At 39.6% G+C, this 25988-nt stretch overlaps 2 protein-coding genes across 4 annotated transcripts in view; one reads left to right on the top strand and one right to left on the bottom strand.

Annotated features, from left to right (window-relative positions):
* Nucleotides 1–11230, bottom strand: part of SCAPER (S-phase cyclin A associated protein in the ER) — a 154559-nt gene extending 143329 nt beyond the window's left edge. For both annotated transcript variants that reach the window (XM_068410027.1, XM_068410028.1), the window contains exons 1-3: nt 11154–11230; nt 9013–9088; nt 5966–6083 (exon numbers count right to left, since the gene is read on the bottom strand). In XM_068410027.1, coding sequence (XP_068266128.1) covers nt 5966–6083; nt 9013–9088; nt 11154–11209 — 250 coding nt within the window. In that variant the 5' untranslated portion in view covers nt 11210–11230. The remainder of the gene's footprint in view (nt 1–5965; nt 6084–9012; nt 9089–11153) is intronic.
* A 3771-nt stretch (nt 11231–15001) lies between these two features.
* RCN2 (reticulocalbin 2) lies at nt 15002–25845 on the top strand. Of its 2 annotated transcripts, none has more exons than XM_068410488.1 (7): nt 15002–15115; nt 15292–15397; nt 18235–18431; nt 20885–20986; nt 22219–22315; nt 22831–22973; nt 25051–25845. In XM_068410488.1, the coding sequence occupies exons 1-7, from the start codon at nt 15002–15004 to the stop codon at nt 25201–25203; spliced, it is 912 nt and encodes a 303-aa protein (XP_068266589.1). In that variant the 3' UTR covers nt 25204–25845. The 2 variants fall into 2 exon arrangements, with proteins under 2 accessions (XP_068266589.1, XP_068266588.1); XM_068410487.1 differs by having other exon boundaries at nt 20873–20986.
* Nucleotides 25846–25988: the final 143 nt, after the last annotated feature.

Here is a 25988-nt window from a genome sequence, read left to right as displayed (position 1 = left end):
TCCTATTACCGAAAATGTAAGTAAGTAAGACAAAATACTAACTATGGCAAGAGTACTCTCTAGCACAGATTACATCTACATAAAAGTTTCAAGATTACTTAGCTGGATGAAGCCAAGCAAATAAACGACTAGTTGATTATAGTTCCTTCCTAGACCATAGAGATCATGCTTGAATTTCAGAATTGTCCAGCTGAGTTTTTAACAGTTCTTAGGCCAAACTCCCTAATAGAGTCCAGCTGTTTTACACTGCTCTGGTTATGTAAAGCAGCTGTAAGCCTCTCTTAATCAAGCAGTTGTACAGCTGGTTTGCATCACTGGCTATTCCAGGGAACAAGGCCTTTAATTTTAAAACAAATTAAAAATCATTTGCTTGATAATTCATTTTTAAAACGCTACACTAGCCGAAACAACAGGTACAAATTAATATATTGAACTCAATTTAGTAGCATTCAGGAAAAAATTTGATTCTGCTACTGTACATATAAAAACTTCTTATTCACTAAAAAGCTTAAACTGAGGATCAGTTCCATGTCAGAATTATTATAACTGAAATACTTCAATCACCAAAGTCTCTCTTCTGAGATGATTTACATTCTGCAAAGGTACGATTTTGAATGCAATGGCATACAGAACTTACCCATATTTGTAAGCTTTTTTACTGTGCATGTTAAAATTAAAAAAGAGCAGATGAACACATAAAAAAGTTGCAGTGTCTTTAGATTCTACAGAAACCAGAATACTAATCTATCATTTAAGAACTGGGAAATGTCTGAACAAGTCCCCTGTAAAGACAAAAGCAAATTTTCAGGCACTTTCTATATAAGGCAGACACTCAGAGCAAACAAAACTTATGTAGACACCAGGTTTTGCAAACTTAAAAGCAACTAATGTGTGGCAAGGACTGATTTTTTCGTAAGGTGTATGGGCCAAAAAGTTTTGTCTTTCAGCAGCAGCCACATTTCCGAACTTTATTAGTCTTTTTCTTCTAAGAAATGTCTCTGGTTATTAGAAGATGTCTTCCTTTCTGCTTTTGTCCTCTTATATTCACAAGTACTGACCACACAAGAGCACTGCTCAATGGTTATGCATATGTTCAGCAACTACCGGTAAGCAATACTAACATTGCTGTGAGATGCACAGGAACTCAGGGACAGATGAAGGGCACTATCTGCTAGGAATTTACTGCATTTTAAGGAAACAATAGTGACCTAAGATGATAATCTCATTAGCTATGAAGTTGCCAATGTGAAATATATAAAGTAGCAAAGTTTTGCAGCATTCAGGGAGCTACAGTCATATTTTACACTTGAAGTCTATTTCCTCTCTGTCTGGTAACTAAATATGAAACAGAGTTTATGATTTGTGAAGATTTTCTCTCACAAAAGCTAAGGTGCTATCTCCAAAAAAAACCCAGTGATAAACTATTTTCAAAATCTATCTTTTATACGAATAATCTCAACAATCATCCTTCTCACCTCTCTCTTTTGGATAGCTGTACTGATAGAAGAAATGAGGGAATCACCTTTAAATTTAGTAATTAATAGCAGCCCTCATTTCTGTTCTCACTACGGCAGAGATCAACTGCGTATGTTGTTTCAGTGCCTTTGACACTGTTCATCATCAGACCTTCAGCAGGAACGATAACAATTTTCAATTATATTTCTTTTCATCTCCTTGAATAAATCTCAGGATACAACTGGGTAAGCATTTTGTTGTATTCCTCCAGTTCCTATACACAACGTGAGAAATCTTCTGTCACCTCTCTTTTTCCATGTTATCTACAAAACCTGTACGACGGTTAGCCTACATTATAGTGCCATTGCCACACACAACCAGTCTGTAGTCCAGAATCTATCTTACTAGCCCAGCTGGTGCAGTTGTCAATCTTAAGAAACATTTTCACAAAAATGAGGCTTGGATAACAGTATTAGATGTGATTATTCTAATCGTACAGTGCTAGGGACCTGGAGAAATTACTGTCTTCAAGCATAGGTATAACCAAAATTCTCCGTGTTTTTCCACCTCCAGACTGAATTGCAGCAATATATTTTGCACAAAATTACTTTTACAAATCACTGTCGCTGTCTCATCCAGAATATAATGGCCCCGTATTCACCTACCAGCACTACACTGCATGCCCGTCCATTTCAGTGAAATTCAAGGTTTGAAACTTATGAGCCTTAAAGAACACCCTTCCCTTCACCTTATACCCTGCCAGTTACAATCAGATACAATGTTGCTAGGGCTTACACACAACCTTTTCAGTCACCACTTTTACAGCTTCCTCACTTGGCCAAAGAGAGCCAAGTTTCATGACTTTCATCACATACTGCAAAACCTGTTCACTCCATCAGGCTCTTGCTAAAGGAGCAGACCACACTGCAGGCTCCCCAAAGTGTGCCAGGTATCTTTCAACCAATAAAATATGTTTAGTTACCCTGAAATGCTTCACCTACAAACGAATTCTATATGGCGAGAGCCCAAATGATTTTAAACAAATAGGAAATAAGAAGGGAACAGTTACAAATACAAGATTTTCCAATTTTTGGACACATCTCAAAGTTCCAAAGGTACCTTACCTTCTATTAACATTTAAATGTCAAGCCTCCGAGATATTTCAACTGTTACCAACACCATAGCTTAGATTTTGTAATAAAATTTGTGTGTAGTGCTCATCTGCATGCAACGCCTCAAATTTCACGCTAGGCATATAAAATAATTACAGAGGAAAAAATTCTGCAGTCCTCCATTCAAATGATCACAGCTTTCCAAGGTGGGCAAGATCTAAGTGGCTGCATTAGGGACTGGTGGCCATCAGTTTAGAATGTAAATTTAATTCTGGAGACAGAATATCAGACTACTGAATTTTTTACAATTATAAGACCGTCCTCCTAGGACAAAGTCAACCGTACTGTTAATTGTTCTATCCAACAGAATCTGCTGCATATTAATGAATTCTGTGAAGGAGTACTTTAATTTCAACAACTGAAATGTATTGACAGTCATACCTCTTCTAGATCATGGCAACCATGTTTTGCTGGAAGTGGATTTTCTCATGTCATTAATCTATATTTATAACTAGAATTTCAGATCTGACATAACAAGGGTGCATCCTGCTCCAAAAGACGTAGCAGAAGTGCTACCTGTCATTCCAGATATCTCTCTCCTTTTTAAGAAAATACTTCTTATTGACAGGAACTATGTATTTCCAATAAGGAATTAGAAGGTTTTGATTGCAGTTCTTTTCATTATTGCTCTTTTACCCATGTCCTCTACGTAAAATACACAAGTCTTTCACAGGAAAAGTTAAGAAGGACACAAGCACATGATTTTTAAAAGAAACAGAAAAAGCAAGGATACATGAACTGAAAACATGAATCCAGTATTTTACTTTATCAACCCTCCATAACACTACCACTAGTAATAGCAAATGCCCATATCCTCACTGTTTCTGTAGGAAAAAAAAAACAAAAAACAAAAAACAAACAAACCACCCTCATAATGAGTAACAGTCTCTACCATAAAATGTTAAATCACATGCTGTTACTGCCAAAGCACACCTCTGAACACTAGGAACAGAAGAAACTGCACAAAGACAAAATTCTGCTTTGTACAGAAGAGTTGTAGGATTGGCTCAGGCAACCTGAACCTTGGCCTGATTTATGCAACCCCTGAATGAGTTAGAACTGTCCTAATTCATAATATTGCTGTATCATTCCTCAGGGACAAAACCCATATTGAAAGATCAGCATAAAATGAATCAGAGCTTACTGACACCAACATACATACCCTTTGTGCTAAGACAAGGGTCAAGAGAGCAAGGATCTGGCTCTGCCAGACTTTGATTAGCCACAAGTTCTTTTCCACACAGAAATTTTCCATCAGGCAATTATCATCAGATTCTTTGTACTGTGCAAAAAGGTCAGCCTATGATTTAATGAAGAAATTTTAAAAAGAAGAAAGCTCCAGTGACAAAAAGTTTAAAAATTACAATGGTGCTAATACGACCAAAAGAAGAAAATGAATGTAGCTACTTGGTTTTAATTATCACATATAACAACTATTTAATGAAGGCTAAAAACTCACTTTTACATTCATTCTTCATGTTTTGGCAGAAAATGTTAGACTTGGAGCAAAAATTCATCTACAACTCACATTCGCTTATTGTTAAGGAAAAAGTCTTACCTGAAAGTTTCTAAAATAGTATTACAGGCAAAGTAGTATTAAAGAATAAGAGACTCTCTAAATAGAAATTGAATCAACTCACAAGTAGCTAAAAAATACTGTTAGAAATATATTCTATGTTCCTTTCACATAAACTCATTTATATTACTATCTTCCCCAAAACTCTAATTCAGAATCTATAAATAATTTAGGTCCCAATTCTAATCCCACTTAAATGACATACGTGACGATCCCAGTATCAATGGATCTAGTAACACACTCAAGAATATGCAGGCAACTGTAAGACTAACAAATAGATAAATGCACCTTCTGGAGACAGATGTAAATGAAGCTCCCATACGAACACAGAACTGGCCCCTTACAAATCCCCGTAGTCACGACAATAAACTGAGTAGCTGCTGCCTGTGATCCAAAGCTGGGAGGTACGCATTCCACGTGGTCAGATTATGCTCAAGTCTTAAATTATTTCCATTTTCTCTTCCTACAGGTAGCTAATAAAAATTCACAGTACATGTTTTTCTGCTGCTGCTACACAAAATGTACTAAGATAGTGGGACAATGCTGCAGTAAAAGGGTCAGAACCAGAAACCAAAGCCTGTAAATGTAGGCATCTGTAATTAGGTTTAGTACATTTAGCTGATAAACGTAAGTTATCTGTCATTCTGCTCGTCATTGTTCAACAGGTACAGCTATGCATTCTGAACCGAACGTAATTTCCTTGATGAAACCTATATAAATGCCCACATACAAACATCTTAAACTTTGCTTCAGTTTGCTTCAGACATAGGGTTAATTATCTTGTAACTTAGATATAACTGTTCATATAAATATCTTTTCCACTGGCAGAACCACAGAACAGCTGAGGTTGGAAGGAATCTCTAGAGATCATCTAATCCAACCTCCCAGCTTAAAGCAGGGTCAGCTAGAGCAGGCTGCCCAGGACTATGTCCAGTCAGGTTTTGAGCATGTCCAAGGATGAAAATTGCCCACAGTTGCTCTAGGCAACTTGTTCCAGTGTTCAACCACCCCACAACACAAAAAAATATTTACTTTTAGATACTCGTGCCTAAGTCTCAAAAGCAGCAGCACCTGCACAGGGACATGTGAGCTACAAAAATACTTGAGATGAAGTCCTCAAAAACAGCATTCTGACATCTGGAACAGCTTGAGCAGTATAAAAGTTAAAGTCAATTCCTGGCTCCTTAAGTCATCATACCACAAGAGAACATTACAACAGTAACAAAACTGTTCTGCATTATGGACCTGCATTATGGAAAACTGCCCCCCATATCCCCCTCCTTAAAGATTCTTCATAGATGTTTACAAAAGACTGAAGTGATACCAAAAGAAACTTCCAAACTGGTTTTAGAGCGTAGAAAGCAATTTGTTGGATTGTTCTAATCCATCTCTACGATTCTGAATTCCCAAGTTACAAGAGATCAGTTTTTAAGAGCCTTTTCAAAGTCCAGTATTTTAAAATAACATTATTATATTACACAAGTATCTTGACAGTATCAGTAAGAGAGAATAATCTTAGATGTTGCTTAAAGACCAAATTAAAATAGTTTTTAAACTGCCACTGTGAAGGTTTTATCAAGTGATTTGTCAATGGCAAGGTATATTTTGGAAAAAAGCTTTATAATTATACTATGAATGCTGAACATAACCATTAATTTTTTATAGAGAAACCCTATGCAAGAAACATGTTTCCATACAAGCAACTCCAGTGGACAAAGCAATGGAAGAGGAAAAATCTGGGGGAAGACTGCTGAATACATACCATCATCTTCTTTGTTTTCCAGGGGAACACTCCAGGCAATTAGGTTCCTTGCTGTACGTCCCTCTTCTGCAACTATTTTCCTCACTTTGTCATGACTATTAGAGCGTTGGAAAGAAGCCTGAAAACAAGAAATACAGGGATGGAAAATATGTACGTATATAAACGTTTTATTTGATATGTTAATTTCATCCAATATGCGGTTAAACCATCCAAACTTTTCATCAAACATCTGAAACAGGTGTACACATTCATTTTCACAACCAGCCATTTTTCTGCATGATAAGAAGATTGATTCATCAGCATGACATGAGAGTTACTACCCAGCCCTCAGTATGGGTATGTCTACCCTACTCATCTTTCACCTCCATTTAATTGACTGTCAATGCTGCCAGAGCATCACACTAGACTTCACAAATGTTTTAGTTACCTTGGCTTAATTAGAACTAATTATTCAAGATAAAAGCTGCATGAGACCAAAATACATCTGTTAGCTGACTGAAAAGAATCTGGAGAAAGGCATGAGATTTATCGGAACCATCTGAAACACGTATAAAGAGCCCCCCTCTCTCTCACTGAGAAGACAAGAACCTAGAATGTATTTCCCGGCAACTACAGTTAGCTGTTATTTACTAGAAAGCTGCAGCTGTTCAAAGACAGCATGAGAGACACTGATGATGGACTTCGTTTAATTAATAAACATATTTCTTTGTACTTGCAAAAAACACCATCGCAAGAATTTGAAACCAAATCTATTAAGAAATATTTGTATCAAGTGACAGATGTCAATTAGATAAAATCTTGCCCCTCCTCAATGCACCAAGTTATTCCTCAGAAAATAATTTGAAACAAAGCCAAGTTATATACTATAATGCTAAATCTGTGTACCGTGACAGCACAAAACTGCTGACCAAGTTATCATTAAGCACTGACAAACTTACCCACAAAGAAGTTACATAAATCTAGACATTGTTTTACACACAAACAGGCTGATTTTCTATAGCACTAATCAGAAGATGCGTTTTTCCTCTTTTCATTCTTACCATCACATGCCTCAAGCCTTCACCCACTTTGTTTTATAGCACTAGCACATCTTTGGAAAGAAAATACAGTAACAATGAATTTAGCAGATGAGTGGCTATCATTTATTAGGGTGGTAGGAAACGCAACACAAATTAAACTGCTTTTACTTCAATGCTTATATAATAGTATTTAATGTCCTCAATTGCTTGTTTCAAAGCCACAGTGTGCCATCTAGTGCTCCACAGACCTACCTCGAGATATACCATGTAATACAATGAAAACAAAGAAAAAAAAAAACAGCACAGCTATATAAGTGAACTTTTGGAAAACCTGATGAAATAAACAAAGCAAATTATACCTTTTGGTCCAAAGAAACTCAAGCAAAGCACGTGAAAAAACAGGATCTGTACTAGTTTATCTTTATTCTATATAATTAATTGCCTGTTCTCGCTAGCAATTTTTAGTAAGAGCGACTGTTTCTGCTGAATCAAGTTTGGTTTGGGTTTTTATTCCCTTGTTGCTAAACAATACACTTTCTGACCATCAATCTAAGAGTTAAAGATCCATACATGTCACATAACTGGTTTAAAACCACTTTTAACTACTGTCTAAACTCCCAACGTAAATACTTGTGGTAGCTTACTTCAGAACAGAGGCAAGTAATTTTAACTTAATTGCCTCTGAAATGTGTCTGTCTTGAACCAAAAGACTGCATTTTACATTCATTTATTCTCAAATCTTCAAAAAAGATCCAAACATTCACCTTAGCTGAAAGTAAAGCTAATCTATGGCATCCCCAACTGCCAAAACTGAAATAAGTAAACAAATATATCTTTCTTCCTTTATTGCATCTTTTCTTTCAAATGTTCCACCCACAGACAGTGTTCATGCAGCATAATCTACGCAGTATTTAACTCTGGCTTTCCTACAGCATAAGCCCACTCGTTCTTGCCATACACAGAGGACCTGGAAACCATTGGAATTTTTTTTTCTTGACTATTATTTTTTATGCTGTTATGTTCCATTTCATCCTCCATTGGTCTTCCCGTCTTCTGGGCTTACTACCCCTATTCCTTCAATCTTTTTCTCTTATTTTCCAGAGCTCAGATTTCAAGTTTTCTGAATCTGAGCACTTACAGTTTTCTCTTCCAGATTGTCTCAAATTGATTCACGTCTGTCTTTGAAATACAATGTCCAAAAGCAGATACAAATACTTCAATGAAGAGATTCTCAATGCTAAGCACTCTGGACAGATAATTCACATCTTCCTTACACAATACTCCCATTTAATCATCTCAAAATGATGTATGGGATTTTTTTTCGCAGTATGATATTATCTTTTCATCCCTTAGGATATACTCACAACACATATGACATAGCACACATAAATTAGCACAACTTACACAGTCACAAAAGAACAAAGCCTGGAAGGGACCTCTGCAGGTCTGGTCCAGTCCCCAAGTCCCTGTCTCCTGGTCAGAGCAGACCAAACTCTTCCTAACACATAAGCACAATTTCTCTGTTGCACCTACGACCCTCTATAATCCCAAGGTTCCTTTCTGCACAACTTCTGCCAAGACAGGTTTTTCCATCCTTATTTCTGGAGATCATTACTCCCATGGAAGTGCAGATCTTTGCATTAGTCCACACCAAACTGACTTTTTAATACTTTTAACATTTTTTTTCACAAGCCAGAAAGGCTAACAAGAAAAGCAGAAGTATCTCAACCTGAAATTTGCAAGTACTTTGTATCATGACACTAAAGCCTGACTTAAAATTCTAGTCTCCACAAGTTAGACATTGGACAAAAGAAAACAAACAGACCCTTAAAAAAGGTCTTAATGGGACAGTTCTACAAGGTTTCTCATCATGGTGTTAACGAATTAAATTGATTCAGTTTCTAGAACCAATACTTTCAGAGAAGGTACAAATGAAACGATTTATCATTGAATCCCAACATGAAAAATTACTTTTTCTTGCAGTAGAAAAAAATCCTGTCACACTGTTACAGTAGCTGAATGTCTTACCATCATGTTATAGCCTTCCTCCACATCAACAGGCTCACTTATTACATTTTTGGACGACCCCATTGAGTTTTCATACCTGTGTCAAAACAAATGCAATTAATAATTTTCACTTAAACCACTTCTAAAATTACTTTCAGCTTCTTAGCAGCATTTATGCCATGGACATCAGATGAACACAGAAAGGTTTTCAGAAGATAGTTTTATTTGTAAAGTGTTCACATTGCTCCTTATTAAAAGCAGCCAAAGGCCCAAGAAGAAAACAAAAAGAGAATGACCCTACAGAAAAATGTAAATGTATATGGAGTAAGATAATTAACAGTATAAAGAATATTAGCACTTTAAAACAATTAATTGCATGGACTGCTCTAGAATAGTGAAAGGCAAGCAGAATAATATTTCCCGTGGTAGAAGGAACCGGCAAGTTGGTTATTAGTTCAAAAAGAAAAATGAATCAGAGAGATACTAAGAAATCAGTATCAGATAATTAGTGGTGAAGCAAAATAAAATGGAAAGCTTCTGTTCTCATTTAAAAAAAAAAGATGTGACGGTTCCCGTAGAAGTCAACTCTGAGAAAGTGAATACTTTTATCCAGTTTTGAACTACAGAATCATTGCCACAAATGCAGAAGTGCACGGGACTAAATATTTGTAGGTCAAGAATTTCCAGGAAAGTGGTAACAATTCTGAAATAAAATTAAACCCTTGGCTTCAAGGTTGAAATAAATTCTAGCCAGCTACTGATTAGAGTGCAAGCACTCTCCTGCAACAGTTCTTCTCAAGAATCTGAAGATTCTGAAGAATCAGACACTAACTAGAAGTTAAAGACACTTCTGAATCATCAGAAATTAGGTAAGAGAGCAAGATTAATCAGATCCAAGTCAAATTTTGTTGATCTTTATCATTAACGATAATGCTTTAAGTGGGCTGTTCACTTGTCCCATATTACATCTTGTATTTCTCATAAATCGCTGATTTTTCTAAAAGTAAATAGCCAAAACCTATGTCAACAAACAGGCAGTTGTAAAGATTTGCACTTGTTTGTACGCTTTGAGACAACCTACTGAGCTTATGAAAACTGAAACATTCAGCAGCTGGTTGAAGGATGCTGAGTTTTTGAAAACAAAGCAGGACTATTTCAGCCTCACTTCAGACATCAGGATAGGCCCAGCACGACGAGTCTTCAAACACTGAGGTATCTTAGAAAAAAACTGTGCTTTTGCCTGCCAAATGAACTTGATTATAATCAAAGTGTAATAAAAGCTCATTAAATTGACTTATACATTCGAGGCAAAAAACTGAGGGCCCAAGTATTTTCCTAATGCTGCAGGGCATTTGGAAATTATTTAGAAACAAGAATCTTGTACTTAGAAAAACGTGTAGAAAAGGCAAACCTTACCCCTGAGTACGCTGCAAGGCCTACTGTACTGTCAGCTTTTGTAACCATGATTTTCTCTCTGACAGCAAAGGAACACTACCACTTTAAACGATTAACATAGCTAACAGTTTTTAAAATTAAAATACTTATACACCTTATGGCAGTTAAGAGTTTACAATAAGTTTTCTCAGTACGTGTGCCTCGTCCTTCCACAACTTTCACACCACAAGGCGCAGCTGTGCAACTCAAAGTAACAGCGAGGCTCAGGACCAGCACAGGAATCTCCCTCAGACTGAGCAATTCCAAGATTCCTCACAGACGTTACTCACGACCGCGGGCTTGGGCAGGAGTGATGCGGGAGAGCCTGACTGGGACGGGACAGGCCCCTGTCACCGTGAGGGTGAGGCGGGGCTGCCGCGGGGGACGCCCGGGGGCTGCGGAGCCCGCTCCTCAAAAAGGCGCCAAGCCAAGCTCCCTCACACGGCAAGGCCTGACAGACACCCGCCGGCCCCGCTCGCCCTCATGGGCTTCCCAGTTGCCTGCAGCAACCAGCCTCACTCCCTCACCCGGCCCCGCGCTGCGGAGGGCAGGGCCGCCCGGCAAGGCCGAGGGCCCGGAGCCGCCCGGAGTCCTTGGGGGGGCTCCGCGGGGCGGAGGAGAGGGAGGGCTGGCCCGCCGCCATCTTGCCCGGCCGCCGCGCCCCGCGCCGCCCTGCCCCGCCGCCGCGCCCCTCCCCCGCGCCGGGGCGCGCGGAGCGGCCCACTCACGCTCTCCGCCGCGCCGCGCCGTCCCGCCCGCGCGCGTCCCGCCGCGGTGATGTCATCGCATCCCGCCGCCAGCGGCCGCCCGCCCGCCGCCGCGCGCCGCGCGCCGCGCTTGGTCCCCGCTGCCCGCCAGGCCCCGCCGGCCGCGCATGCGCCGCCCGCGCCGGTGAAGGCATTGCCCGCACCTTGCCCACCCGCCTCCGCCTGCCGCGCGGGCTGGGGCCTCCGCCTGCGACATGGGGCTGGGAAGGGGTCCCGAACTGCGGGCCGGAGGTGCCTGCAGATGCCCGGGCTGTGCCAGGCCGGCTGTCGCTCGGGGCTGCCCTGCCAGCCCTGTGAGAAAGCCCCGAGGTGCCGTGTCTTCGGGCTGACGGGGCTGCTGAGGTGATGGCGGTCGGTCCCTGAGCGTCGAGCCCTTTCCTCACCGGTGGGGAGCTGGAAAAAGGAGAACATCGAATATGTGCGAGCCAATAAATGTGCACAACACATTGGGTGTATGGGCAGGTAGATAGCAAAACGGGACCCGATCCTGAGGTTTCACACTGGTGAGGCGTGAGTTAGGGTACTGCATCCAGCTTGGGCACTGTACTTGCAGAAAGATGTGGCTCGTGTGGAGAGACCAGCCCTTTTCCTGGGATCTGAGGCCTGGAAAACATAACTTGTGAGAAAATACTGGACAAGCTGAGTCCATTTAGCCAAAAGAGAAAACAGAAGGGGATGTAGTAGGAGTGTTCAAGCATGTAAAAGCATCGTTGTGAAGAGAAAGAGAATAATCCATTTCCCCCACTGCAACAGGAATGATAAGAAGAGGCCTAAATTGTAACCAGAACAATTTAGGTTGCCATCTCTAAAACATTAAAAATAATACAAAGATTGGAATACATGGCTTGAGAAATTATATATGCTTCAGTTGAAGTCCCCAGGAACAGCAGCACAAACATCTGTCAGAATGACAGGTACACTTGCCTCTGGTTCGGAGCAGAGAGCTGAGCTAGGGGGCCCCTGAAGGTCCCATCCAAATCCCTTACACTGTCATTGTTTGATAATGAGCTTGTTTATTATTTATCAGGCAGTTTTCACAACTGCCTCTTTGGTTTGTGGCTGAGCTGAGCGCTGTGGTACTGGGCCTTGCATCAAATCCTGCTATTCTGGTTCGATGCCAAATCAGTTACCACATCAGAAGAGTGTCATTTTATAACTTATTTCCTTAGATATTAATAACTGCACTAAATGCAATGAAGTAGAAAAACAGGTCTGTAATGTCTGCCGAGTGTAAAATACTTCAGGATGCTTTGTGCAAGGTGTTATGAAACAATTAGAACACTCAGAAAGTCATATTTGGGTACTACTAAAGCAAACGACTGCCATTTTGAAATCCAAACGCATGGTATTTAAGCATGATTATCTTTAAGTAAATCATTGCTCAGTTTTTTGCCTCACTTAACTCCACATGCCAAAATCCAACAACTTTTATACTGGAAGAAGGAAGGATAATCTTTGCATGCAGGTCTTACATGCACTTAACTGTCTCATATGCAGTTTAAAATGTTTACGTGATAAAAACAATTAGGAGAATATGTCAAAATGGAAGCCTATCTAAATAAAAGTACTGTAAATCAATTTATTCTGAAAGTGTAGAAATGACATGCATTACAGCAAAGAAAATTAAGGCTTATTCAAGTTGGGCAGTAATTTCTAAAACTAAAATGTAGAAATATCAAAAAATTATAGTAAACACCAGATGGACAACTTCACTTGCTAGAAATAACTGGTAAAAAACTGCTGTTTGTGTTGCTGGACAACTGCTGTCATGCCAACAGTTTAACAGGAACAGATTCACATCTGCAGATCTCCTAGAGAAGAAGTCATGTGTTGAACGTGACCTTCTAACATTAATTCCTTTGTGACTGGAAGAACAGCTCTAAAGAGTTTTGTGAAAGACTGTATGCAATTTGGCTTGAGGGAAGGATGGATTTTTCAGAAAAGTCAGAAGGTTCAGCACATAAAAAACTTCTATGGCCTGACTTGTATTCCGATTTAAAAATAGCTTCACTGATACTCTCTTTTTACTTACAAGTTGCAATAGTGATGCATTTGCTGTGCGCATGGTTAAATATATTGAGGGAACATAAGAGTCTCTCGGTTTTTTCCCCCCTGCATCCATACCAGAATGATCTTGAATGTTGTTACATGTCTGATTAACTGCGTGCTGGGAAGTGTCTGGATTGTACTTTGACACAGGCTAACTACCAAGAGAAGAATATGATTTCCTGTGCTTTCCCTCTTGCTGAGCTTCAGATTTTTTTCCTAATGTACAGGCTATAATGACTTTTTGGTTTTGCTTGCTTTATTGCTCCAGTTATTTGTATTTCCTCCTCCTATTTTCAGTCGTCTTGGCATATGAACATATCATTAATAAACTTGCTCTTCTCACATCTACGTTGAATATGTTATTTGGAGGCTATTGCAGTTGTTCAGGCACAGAAATGTATGATCTAATACACTTGTCAACCCTTCAGATAAGCAGCAAAGAGGCTTTTTGGGGTGTTAGTAATGCATTCATCTTCAGTACTATTTCAGAAACCAATCAAATCTCACTTCTGTTTTGATTGCTTGTAGGATTTGCTTTGTCTACACATGTCACAATTAGTATGACTTAATTCACATTTTGTATATGTGATTTATATAAATACTGATGGGAAATTTGACATTTAAACTAATAAAAGATGTTAGAGTTAACTCACTATTAGTTTTTTTAATAGAAAGACATTTCTTATATGGGCAGGAAATTGCAATAACACATGTACTGATTTATTGCAATATTTTACTCTCAGATCTTCAAAATGAACTGTCGTAGCTCTTCACAGTTAATAGAATTTGAGGTTAACTGGGGAGCAGTACATCGCTATCGCCACGGAAGAGCGAGGACAGCGCAGCAGACAACCCCCATTAATTGAGGGCTCCGTTTAAACCTGGCAACGATTGTGTTTCTGGAAATCCAGGTAGGTTAATCTCACGTCTTTCTGTTTAAAAGAGGAATTCCAGAAGTACACTAATATTGAAAGGAGAAATAACAAATCTAATGGTGGCCTTACGTAAATCTCAATTAATCCAGTAAGAATGATTAATTTGACCTCAGTACGCTCAGGATCAGAGCAATCCCAGTTTCATGTGACAGCTCTTAGGGATGGTATTCCTGGGGTGGCTCCCTGCTCGTTTGCTTGATGTATTTTTAGTTTGAGTGTTAAATGAGGCTGAATTTATGTACAGCTTTCTTTTCTATTATCTGTGTTGAATAGTTATGAACATTTGTATCGATCTGCCTTGTTAACTCATTTATAAAGCATTGCTTCCCTTTAACTTTGTGTTAGAAGTGTTGTCTGTGAGTCGGGTCCTCAAGCAAGAGAAACGCTTGTTCCTTTTTGGTATAACGTTTTTACACGGCTCGCTTCCCGATCACCACCCCTCGTGCCAGGATTCGTTGATGCTTGTCTGGAGCTCTGCTAACAGTCACTATTATTATCCATGTAGCGTGATGGTATTTGGTATCTCCCACTGATACCGCACGAAGGGAAGGACTGGGCAAGCGAGGGGGATGAACTTCCTTGTTCTCGCCCAGCTGTACGTTCCCAGTGCGTGTCTTTCGCACAGGCGGCGCCCGGGGCCGGGTGTACCCCGATGGGGCCGGGTGTCCCCCGACGGCCCCGGGGAGCCCCGCTGCGCCGCCTCCCAGGGGCGCGGGGCCGACCCTCCCCGCAGGCGGTGTCCCCGAGCCCCCCGCCGCCGCTCGGCCCGCCCCCCGCAGCCCCTTTCCCCGCCCCTCGCCGCCGGTCCCCTCCTCGGCGGGCGAGATGCGGCGGCGGCGGCCGGTGCTGCTGGCGCTGGGCCTGGCCCTGGCGGCGCTGGGCGCGGCGCACGGGCAGCACCGCGCCGACTACGACCGGGAGGCGCTGCTCGGCGGGCAGGTGGGCGGCGGCGGCCCCCGGCCCGCGGTCGCGGGGGGGGGCGGGCGGGAGCGGGCCGGCCGGGCCGCTTCCCGCCGGCGAGGCCGCGGGGTGGGCGCCGCCGGGCTGGGAAGGGTCCGAGGCGTCCCCGGGGGCGGCGGGTTGAGGCGCGGGTTGACGCGGTCCCTCTGCCGCAGGAGGAGGCGGAGGAGTACGCGCGGCTCAGCCCGGAAGAGCAGCAGCGGCGGCTGAGGGCCATCGTGAAGAAGATCGACTCGGACGGGGACGGCCTCCTCACCAAGGGTAACGGACCGCGGGGCCAGCGTGCCCCGGAGCCGAGCTGGTAGCACGCGTGGGGCTTTAACCGGGCGGGGACTGGGCTTTGTCTGTGTCCCGGGTCTGGCCCAGTGCCCTCGGAGAAGGAACAGATGCGCTCTGCCCGTGACACAGCCGATGACTCTGACGCTGTGGACAATCTCCATGAAAAACATGACGACCCTCTTGCACAGTGCGTCAGAAATACCAACAGACTTGATATAGAGGGCACCTCACTCCCTGAGATTTCTGTTTTACATGAGGCAAGAAGTGAGGGCCGTCAAGAGCCCACAGGAGTGAGTGATCGTGGGTAAGAGGGCAATACTCGCAAGTACCAGCTTTGCACTTGTACCTGCTCCTTGCACGTCTGAAGCCACTTTGAATCAAGTGGATTTCTGTGTTTGAAATCCTCTTTGTGCAACTCAAAAAGTTCAAGAGGCAGAGAAAGTACACAGCAGCCAACATACATGCGCTTCAATACCTGGTGACGCTAAATGACACTGAGGGGTCATATATTCATTTCATCACATATACTATGAAATGTCTCCTCCCAGACAGAAAGGTTTTTATCAGTCAGACTTGTGACCTCCACGGTAAACTCAGGCCTTTCCTTTCAGTACATCATCGTGACACTTTCTTAATTTAATTTTTAAACTCATTATGAAAATGTATTTTTGTTGGTTTGCTGTGATTTGACAAAAAAAACCATCAGTCCCTGTCACACGCACACACACAGAGCAAGTAGAGCCTTTGTTCAAGTGCCAGAATGGTGATATTTCATTAAAATAATATTAAGCATGCAGGAAGCTTTCTAGGTGAGAGGACAAAGTATGGTCTTAAAGATGAGATCAACTATATTGCTTGAATGTCTTTCACTTTATATGCTGAAACTAACCAACTGCACACTTATTTGAGCGTTCCTGCCTCTGACTGTGTAGAGGTGAGATAATATCTAACTTTGGCGGGGTGGCTAATCCCTGCAGTGAACAACAGGCAGTTCACAGCGTGAAGGCTGTAAGGGAAGAGGTCTATTTTAAAGCGTAGAAATTCCACCCGTGCTCCATCCTCATGGTATGTATTGCATCTGGTTCTCAGTCTAATGGAAACTTGCCTTCCCTTCACTTCCCAAAGGAAAACTCACAGTGCAATGTGTTTTTTTTACACTAAGAAACTTCCAGTATTGAAGCTTTTTCAGCTCAGTTATTTCTTAGTGTATCGCAAAACACACTGAGAACTTTCTCCTTATCAGTGGCGCCTCTGTTTTGAGGCTAACCGTGAGAGAAGATGTGATGTATTAATACCACTTTTCTAATGTCAGACCATTAAATATTTCTGATGAATGGTACTGGACATTATGTGCTCAGATGCCTGTGCCTCGTGCTTTAAATGCTGGGCAATAAACCATGCTATAAATTATATCTTACCCATCTTTAAGAAATCACGTTGTGGTTTTTGTAAGGCAGTGCTGGGTTTGTGCACAAGCCTCAGTGGTTACAAAACATGGCATGCACGCCTCCGCATGTTCAAGCAATTCACAGAATCTATTATAAAGTTGGTTCCTTTGGTAATGCAAATCCAGTATTCAAAATATATTTTTAAAATCTCTTGCTGCTTCTTAAAGATATTTAAATAAACCTAGTAAAGTTGTATAGACGCTTCTGCCAAGAAGGATAGAATAATATACTTCAGTATGTAAAAAATGCTGTAAGATTTTTCTACACCAAAGTACTAATTTCTGTAGGATTTTTTTATTAGTCACCATGACTCTTCAGAGCAGGATTTCAGCTGAGTTGATTTACCTGTATAATTTTGCAGTGCAGAGGAAGTTGTCTTCCCCTTACATGTATGTGAAAATAACTAGATGATACTGAGAGAATATGTTCTCCCAATCGTCTTTAAATGAAGTGACATTAATATATTTGTGTGAATTCATCTGTATATTAAGTTTTATTTCTTTTAGCCAGGTTTCTATAAAAACAAGTAGCTTAGAACCATTTCCAGAATATATAAGGCTTGATTTCAGCCCCAAGTAAAGGGAAAATATCTGTTAATATTTTATTTGGGGTAATTAAGGCAATGGCAGTGAATTTAGTTTTATTTCAGTTTGTGGATTTTTCAAAAGAAACTCAAAACTGATGGGAACAATGGTTTTTTGGGGTACAAAGTTAAGTTTAGAGTTGTCTGTCTAAACCATATTCAGCATCATTTTCATAAAGCTCTAAAGAAAAAAAAAAGGTGAAAGGATGCTACACTGTTGATTGCCTTCAGATTTGAAAAGGTGTGGCCACATAATCATTTCAGGCACCAGAAGTGGCAGGCTTCTTGCTTCCATTGTTCCGGTCCCAGTGAGCTAAGTCGGGGTGCTTTCTTAGCTGAAAACTAAGAATCTTCCTTCTTAGGGGAGAAGTTTTTAGTGATCCAGTTTGCTACGCAGCTGTATGAATGCTACCTGTAATCATTTTTTCCTACCACTTCCCATGCGTATGAGAGAGGGATGCATCACACTTTTTCTGGCAGCACCAGTATAGGCCAAACTAAAGTAACCGTGTAACTCTAGCCTTGGGCTATGAATGGGGAAATGGTACTAGGAAAGGAAAACTGCAGGCTGTAGCTGTGATCTAGTCTCTCATTCAGTTAACTTGAAGAAAGCCATAGCATAGAGGAAACAGATTGTTTTGCTTTAACTAACCTCTTGCCTCTATTCTTACATCTGAATTGCAGAGTGTGTTCCAGACTGAATAGACCTGTGGTATCTTTACAGTTTTTATAGAGCAGATGATTCTGATTTTTTTTTATTTTATTCTTTTTTTAAATGATTTTCACAGATGAGCTGAGCTCCTGGATACAGCAGTCTTTTAAACATTATGTTACACAAGAAGCTAAGCAACACTTCAATGACTATGACAAAGATGGTGATGGATTAGTGTCGTGGAAGGAGTATAATATGCAAATGTATGATCGTGTAATTGATTTTGATGAGAACACTGTCCTGGAGGATCAAGAAGAAGAATCATTTCGACAGGTAAAATGTTTCAGCACCAGTTTCTGTAAGCTGTTGGCAAAAGGCAGCAATGTTTGTTTATTGTGACAGAATAAAACGGGTAGAGAAACTGTAGCAGCTGGCATATGTTTTAACACTTTCATCTATCTGAGATAGGGGAGTAATTAAAGGAAAGTAATGGTGTATTAAAGCTGCTACCAACCAAAGACAGAATGAAATCGCACCTCCTGAGCATATTTTGCTAGCTGTGTGGAGTGCTAGTCTATTGACGGTCTTACCACACAGAACAGTCTCCAGCCATCTAAGATGGCAACAAGCCAGCAATCTGTTAGATTGGGTTTGTAGCCTAACCAGTGTCCTGCCTTCAGCAGGGGCCAGTACCACTGGTGTTGGAGGTAAAGGAAACCCCTTGGACCCTTTAACCCACTTTGTTGCACTGGTCTATCCAGTTTTTCAGTTATTTCTCAAGTACCCAGTGTGGGGTATCAATATTGCCTGCTGTAACATTTTCTGTCTGTCAGAGACCCACAGAGAAAGCAAGAGCAATTCAGACATTTTTATCTATCAAAATGCAACTCTGATAGCAAAACCTGGATGTATAAACAGCAGAAGTTACGGATTAGTCTCATACATGAAAGCAGATACTTCCAAGAGTGGAAAGGAAAGAGGCAACAGGCAGGGAGGGAAGGTTCACCAAGAATCACCAGAGAGCAAAATTTGTTTCCTTTCAGGTTAGACATTTATAAGTACATGCAAATATTTCCCAAAAAGAGGATAAGTGAGTTTTTAGACAATTCTGGCCTGAGTTGTTTTTTTTCTGTGAGGATTGCTTGGGCTGCTTAATAGACTAGAGGCTAAATAGAGGCTAACAGAGGCTAAAATAGACAATAGGCAGGGGATTTTACACACTGAAGAAACAAACTGTAAAGCTTTGGAGGTCACTTAACTGAATAATTGCATAGCTTTTAAATAAAACAAGACTTTACATGGAACTACCAGTCAAAATATTGATCCTATGTTTGAAATATTGCCATCATAGATATATATGATGAGCTAGAACTCCTAAAAGAGCACAATTAGCAGCATTGTGCAAGCATCATATGTCATCTTCGGCGTTTTCCTTGCTTTTGGAAATTAGTGATCCTGCTCAAATTAAAATGGAAGAGTTAGACTACGATACTCATTTAGAATTGACATCAAGTAAACATATGAATTTACCAGAAGGTGGCAGCCTTGTTCATAACGTCTCAAAAAACCCCTGAAAAATAGACTTTTTCCCTCAGTAGTTCAAGTTTATGTTGCAGTCTAGTACTTTCTGTAGCCAGTCCTTCTGAATTGCTTTCCTGTTTAAACTCTCGTCTAAGGTCAGCTTTTCTTTAAAAGTACATTTAATTATTTTGCAGAATAGTTAAGATCTTATAATTTTACTTTAGTTGTTATATGTTACGTTCTGGATTAATTAGCCTAATTTTGAGAGAAGCGTCAATGAATAGGATATAAACTAAGAAGTACGATTTCAAATGGTTATTTTTAAAGTATTTCTGATCTCTGGTTTGCTGGCCACTCCCTTATCCAGATCATAGTCACACTGATAGCGCAACACACTTAATCATGAGAGTCCTAAATTTTTATAGCTCACTTCACATGCAGTTTGAGTAGAGGTTCATTATCAATGGTGTGGGTCTTTATTTTGTCTAAAGAAACTGTAGGAAATGAAACAAGAAAAAAAAAACCAAAACATTTTTGCACGTTTGGAGTACAGAAACAGGAAGTGCAAGACATTCAGAAATAAGAACTTGCCTGCTTATTGTGGTTATTATTTATTTTTAAAAGGCATGCTAATATTTGTACTTAGAACAGGTTAGAGGAGTGACTTTGCTTTGAAATGTGTTCAGATGTAATGGACAACAGCCTTGTATTAAAGGAATCTGTCTAATCCTTCAGCACGTAAAATGGCTTCAGAAAAGACATTTTACATATATGATATTTCAAGACCTTCTTTGAACTACAAACATCCCTTGATATAAATGAGATACAGATCCAGAAGGTTAAATGTCCTTCAAATGTAAATTCTGCAATTTGCAATGGCTACCATTAATTATAATCATTGTACTCCACTAGGTTAGTTTGGGAATTGGTGACTTCTAGAAGAGGAAGCACGTATAAGGACAAGAATTGTTGGTCTTTTCATTATCTCCCTTTTGTGTTTTTGAAGCCTTGGCTAAGAGTATTTTAAATGTCTCCTTAAATTGAAAAAAAAGTTTTTGTGTGATCCTTAGAATAAACCCACCTCAATTAAAAGTGCTGTTCTTGTTGCTCTGGGTGAGCTCTTTCTAGTGAAATATAACATCAGTATGATGTGAGTAGGTAATGTGAAACAATATTCTAATGAGCTTACAGCCAGCTACTATAATGTTGTTTTTCCTTTTCATTAAGTGCTCTAACTAAATCTATTTTCTAAGCTTCATTTAAAGGAGAAAAAGCGTTTTGAAAAAGCTAATAGAGATGATGTTCCTGATCTAAATGTGGATGAATTTATTGCTTTTGAACATCCTGAAGAAGTGGAGTATATGACGGTAAGATTTAGGAGGGTATCTTTATCAGCCTGCATGTATAGATGCAACATCTTTTTAATGCACGTGCTTAGCCCCAGTACTGCAGGAAGCGTGCTTTTGAGCAGTGATGTGTATTGCTTTTACAGACCAAATTAAAAACCAGATAATGTGTTGTGGATCCAGTGCTGGAGTTCAGGAGCTGGAGCAGTAGTTCAGTGCTTTTATTGGAAATCTGTTTCAAGAGCCAGTATTACACAGCTATCCCAAACTTTTGGGATTGGACTGACATAGCTGTCTCTAAACTCTGTTAGGTTGGAAATACATTAGTGAGATTTTAGCCTGAGGAAGTTTCATGCCTAGTTCAGAGTTCAATTCTAGTTAGGGGGACTTCCAAGAAAGATTTCTTTTCATAGGAAAAGGTCAAGTGCAGGTTAGTCTCACTTTGCTTGAAGGGACGGAACAGTCACTTTTCTGGCCCAAAAAGAGCATTCAAGCCCATCTGAAGGTTTATTATTGATTGTACTATGGTCAGAGTTTGGGGGATTATTATTTCAATCATCAGGAGCACTTTGTCCTTGGTCATCTGTTTCATCACTGCTGTGACTGCTGGTGTTCATTCCAGCTCAGTACCAGCAGTTGACCCCAGTTAGAAGTAGATTGGTGGTTTTCTGCCATAGATCCTTCAGTTCTGGCTGTCTGATGCTGCAGAGCCAACTGCCAGGAGCTGTGCCGTGTAAACAGAGCCTCTCTCTGTGTTGACATAACTGTTGATTATGGACAAACAAGAAAAGACAGAACTACAAGAACAGGCACACTGGCTTCACTGGGAAACACAGGACCAAAAGATCAACCAGTTTTCCTAACAATTTCATAAAGTTGCAAAAATGCAAATTAGTGAATACATCACATGAAAAAACAAAAAGTGAAATAAGATGCTATAGCTTTGTACAAATTTGTGTTTCTTAGCTACTTGAGTAGTAGAATTATGTTGAAGGATTCCAACTCTATGTACCCCTCTCAGATTTGGTTTTCATAAAGCCTGACATCCTAAACTCTTAGAACAGATCTGTTTTGCTGCACAGGAACCCATTACCATACTAGTCTGCATAACCCAGAAAACCAGATTTGAAATGAGCGAGTCTCTACTTCAAAGAATACCTTATTGCTCTAAAATGATTTATTGCTGTTTCTCTTCATTACAAGATGCTAATTTTTCACAAATTGATATTTTACTTTTCGTATGTATGCAAAAGGACTTTGTCATTCAGGAGGCTTTAGAAGAACATGATAAAGATGGTGATGGATTTGTTAGCCTGGAAGAATTCCTTGGTGATTACAGAAGAGACCCAAGTAAGGAAAAAGGGCGGGGGCATGAAAGAAGAAACTGAACAAAAGCTTTTAGAATTGTATGCACCTTGCAAATGTAAGATCTCTCTATCATCCACTTCAACTTTTTCCTATGTCGGCTGTCCCAGTAAGTAGGAAACCATCTACTTGGCAGCACATTTCAATATAAAGTATGCTTTCTCCACTAGCTATTTGGGTAATTGTGGAGATATTAAAATGAACAGTTCAGTTGATGGTAACCCTTGACTTTAATGTCCGCTTAGTTCAACTGTAAATTTACAATCTTAATATTACCTTAGCTTTAAATTCTGTTTTAATCTATACAAATATTTTTTTCATATGTAGATAGATGCATTGATTTAATCTATTCGGACTGGTTTGTAAGGCTTGTCTTTGTTTAGTGAAATCACTTTTATGCTATATTTTATGAGATTAAGTGAATTTGCTTAGGAGAAAAGGTGAAAACATCTGCTTTAAGGTAAAGAGTGGGTTTAAACTTGACAAATGTGTCTTACTAGCTGCAAGGGAAGATCCAGAATGGATACTTGTTGAGAAGGATCGGTTTGTGAATGACTATGACAAGGATAATGATGGAAAACTCAACCCTCAAGAGCTGTTGTCTTGGATCGTGCCTAATAATCAGGGTATCGCACAAGAGGAGGTATGTGTTTTGACTGCTGTTTAGATTTTAATTAATGCAGTAGAATTTTGAAGGTATCACAGCAAAATGATAGACACATTCAGATTTATCATGTCTTAGTAGTTGAAAAAGAATGCTTAGTAGATTTTTGCATATATTTTTAACCTTTTTTTTCAGTTTGACAAAGAATGCAGGTCCTTCAACTGCCATAGGCAAATCTGAAGTTCCTATTAATTGTATGAATGTTTGTAAATTAACAAAGCGTTTAAATAGCTTATCTGGTTTGACTTAAGGGTACAGTATTTTTATCAGTTACTTTTTAGTTATGATAGGTAAATCTAATGAGATATACTACTAAAAGAAGCTGTTATATACTGACAGCATAATTTTGAAAACAATTGATCGTGATTCTTCTAACTGGATGAATTGCCTTAATTTGTAGAACTAAAAACTTGGCTTTTCAAAAGTATAAGAAAATCAAGTATTCTATGATTCAAGATGCTGTAATGCAAACTTTGATGATGATGACAATTACAGTGATTTAATTAGGGATAGAACGCCATAATAGGTTTAAGTGGATTCTCATTTTAGCTGTCTTTATTTTTTTTGTAGCAGGCAGTAGAAGCACTGAGTGTCCAGAACAACCTATTTTAGTGAGCAGACTTGACAGTCGGTGACTGCAGTAGGGAGGATTTCTGCCTTTCCACTAGTAACTTTTTATCTTCATTTGTCCATATCTCTTTCCTTTGCACTGGAGGATTTTGGTGTTCAGAATGGCAGGAACAACAGGTCTTCCCATGCCTCCAGAATTCCTAGTATAGCCAGGAGATGCTTTGTGTCAAACACGTCTTCCTTTTTTAGCTCTGTTGGTGATAGAAAAAGCAATGTGGCTAGCACGCAGCCCTGGGTGCTCACGTATCTGCCCTTGTAGGAAGCTAAGATGTTGAAAGTGCTCTAGTAGTGTTTTTGTAAATGAGGATCTGTAAGCCTTTGCACAGACTTTTTTTAACCTCTGACTCGTGAGGGTGGTTGGTTCTTATTTCCCAGAAGCAATGCTGTTGTAACTGACATGAATTCTGTGTGGTGTTGAGTCTATTCAAACCTGTGTTGGTTTGCTTGGTTGGGGTTTTTTTTTAGCAGTTGTTCACTATTCATTCAAATGTTAGCTTACAGCGAGGCCATGCTCAGTTCTGCAACACATCATTTTTTTAATTTGTGTCTCTAATGTGCTGGTTTTTTTCTTCAGTTAATATAAGGGCTTAGCAAAGTCACATATCCTTCAGAGAAGGTAGCATTGACTTATGTCATAAACTGCTGTTTGAAAGCTGAATATTGCAGTTTCATTTTTGCATTTCAAAATGACTTGAAAACCTGGTAGCTAAACAACATAATAATAGAATAATTACTGTACATTCCATTTCCAGGAATTGATATGTGTTGTCTTAATCATTTAGCTTTTGCCATGCAGAGCGCTTTTAAAATCTGCTTTGCTGACATCAGTCCCTGTTATTTTATTCAGTCCTTTTTGGTGATGTAGTTAGCTTGAATGTAAGTAACATTTAATTTAAAAAAAGAAAGTGAGCTAAACCAATCGGGAAAAGTAGGAACAGGATTCTCCAAGTCATTGTATTTGTAGATGTTTAGCAAATAAAAACAAAACCCATGTAATACTAGGACTCCTCTATTTCTCAGCAATAAGAGGTGCAATAGAGCTGCTGTAGCTTGTTCGCTTTGAGCTATGTAATACTTGTGAATAAGCTACAACTAAAATATTCTGCAGTTGGTTTTTTGTTTTACTGCTGAACTTCCCTTCTTTTATAACATGTAAATAAGCAAAAATCTGAGAATTGTTTTAACTTGCAGTTTCATTTGATATTGTAGTGATGTAGTATTCAAAAGTTTTTTTCAGAAAAGCAAGCTTTTGCTTTCAGGAAATGAAGGAAAACATGAATTGCTACCCAAAGTTGAAGTTCCTATGCATAGATGGCTTATCTTGTCCACTGCTGTAGGTAGAAAAACCTTTTTCACAGTGGACATCGAATACTTTCCAGTTACATTATCCAGTTATTGTGCATCTGGTGTTCTGTTTATTTTAAAGGCTGTTCACCTTATGGAAGAAATGGATTTGAATGATGACAAAAAGCTTTCTGAAGCAGAAATTCTTAAGAACCAGGATTTGTTCCTTAACAGTGAAGCAACGGATTATGGTAGGCAGCTTCACGATGAACGTTTCTACCATGAAGAACTTTAGATTATTTATTTTGTAATCTGTTTTTCTTCCCTTTCTTTCATTTGAAGCTTTTGTTAAAAGCACTCATCAGCTATGTTGCAAGTTTTATGCTGTAATTACAGTACACTAATGTTTGTGTAAGTAATTTGCATTCAGAATTTAATTGCCCTCCTGCAGACTTCCTTGGGTCTCTTCTAGCCTTCAAATTTAATCTTAAATTCTTACTTCCAAAATTATATAGCATTGGGAAATAAATTACTTCAGGTGTAGTACTGTATTGTGAAGGGTTGTTCTACTGTACTTGAAAAATGGAGAATCAAAATGATTCTGACAGAATGCAAAACAGTAACTGAGAGACTACTGTTTTTTCTAATCAGTTTAATTAGGGAGGGGAGTGGGGAAGACAGGGGGATGTTTAGAGTCAGTATTAACTGTGTTGTATTTAATATGTTTGGAGAAACACTTAGATTAATGCCTCAATTGTTTAAGAGGTTTCTACTTAATTTTAAATGGTTTCTATACTGTGTTTTATTGTATCAAAACTTGCTATTTTTACATCTATAGACAATAACTGTTTTTGATGTACAATTCTATAGCATTAGCAATACAATGGTATTTTAGTGTTAAGACTCTCTTAATTTGTTGGATTAAAATTTAAAATAATCTGTCTGTGTTTTGTCCATTTATTACTTGTTGTGGGCCACCCATAGCAACTCCTTGAAATGTGAACAATGTACACAGTGTACATAATCTATGATGGCAACATCCCTAACTTTTGTAAACCAAAGACACAGCATCTCATTAGA

This window comes from Nyctibius grandis, chromosome 11 (genome assembly GCF_013368605.1).
Source record: "Nyctibius grandis isolate bNycGra1 chromosome 11, bNycGra1.pri, whole genome shotgun sequence".
NCBI classification, from domain to species: domain Eukaryota; kingdom Metazoa; phylum Chordata; class Aves; order Nyctibiiformes; family Nyctibiidae; genus Nyctibius; species Nyctibius grandis.
The sequence above is the reverse complement of the archived record's forward strand: the minus strand, read 5'-3'. Positions and strand labels throughout refer to the sequence as shown.

Bases quoted from the DNA above. Each gene is read 5' to 3' on its own strand.
- RCN2 (XM_068410487.1), top strand. From the start codon at position 15,002: ATGCGGCGGCGGCGGCCGGTGCTGCTGGCGCTGGGCCTGGCCCTGGCG. The intron at 20,987-22,218 runs GTAAGATTTAGG...TGTATGCAAAAG, and splicing joins AAGAAGTGGAGTATATGACG to GACTTTGTCATTCAGGAGGC. The intron at 22,316-22,830 runs GTAAGGAAAAAG...GTGTCTTACTAG, and splicing joins TGATTACAGAAGAGACCCAA to CTGCAAGGGAAGATCCAGAA.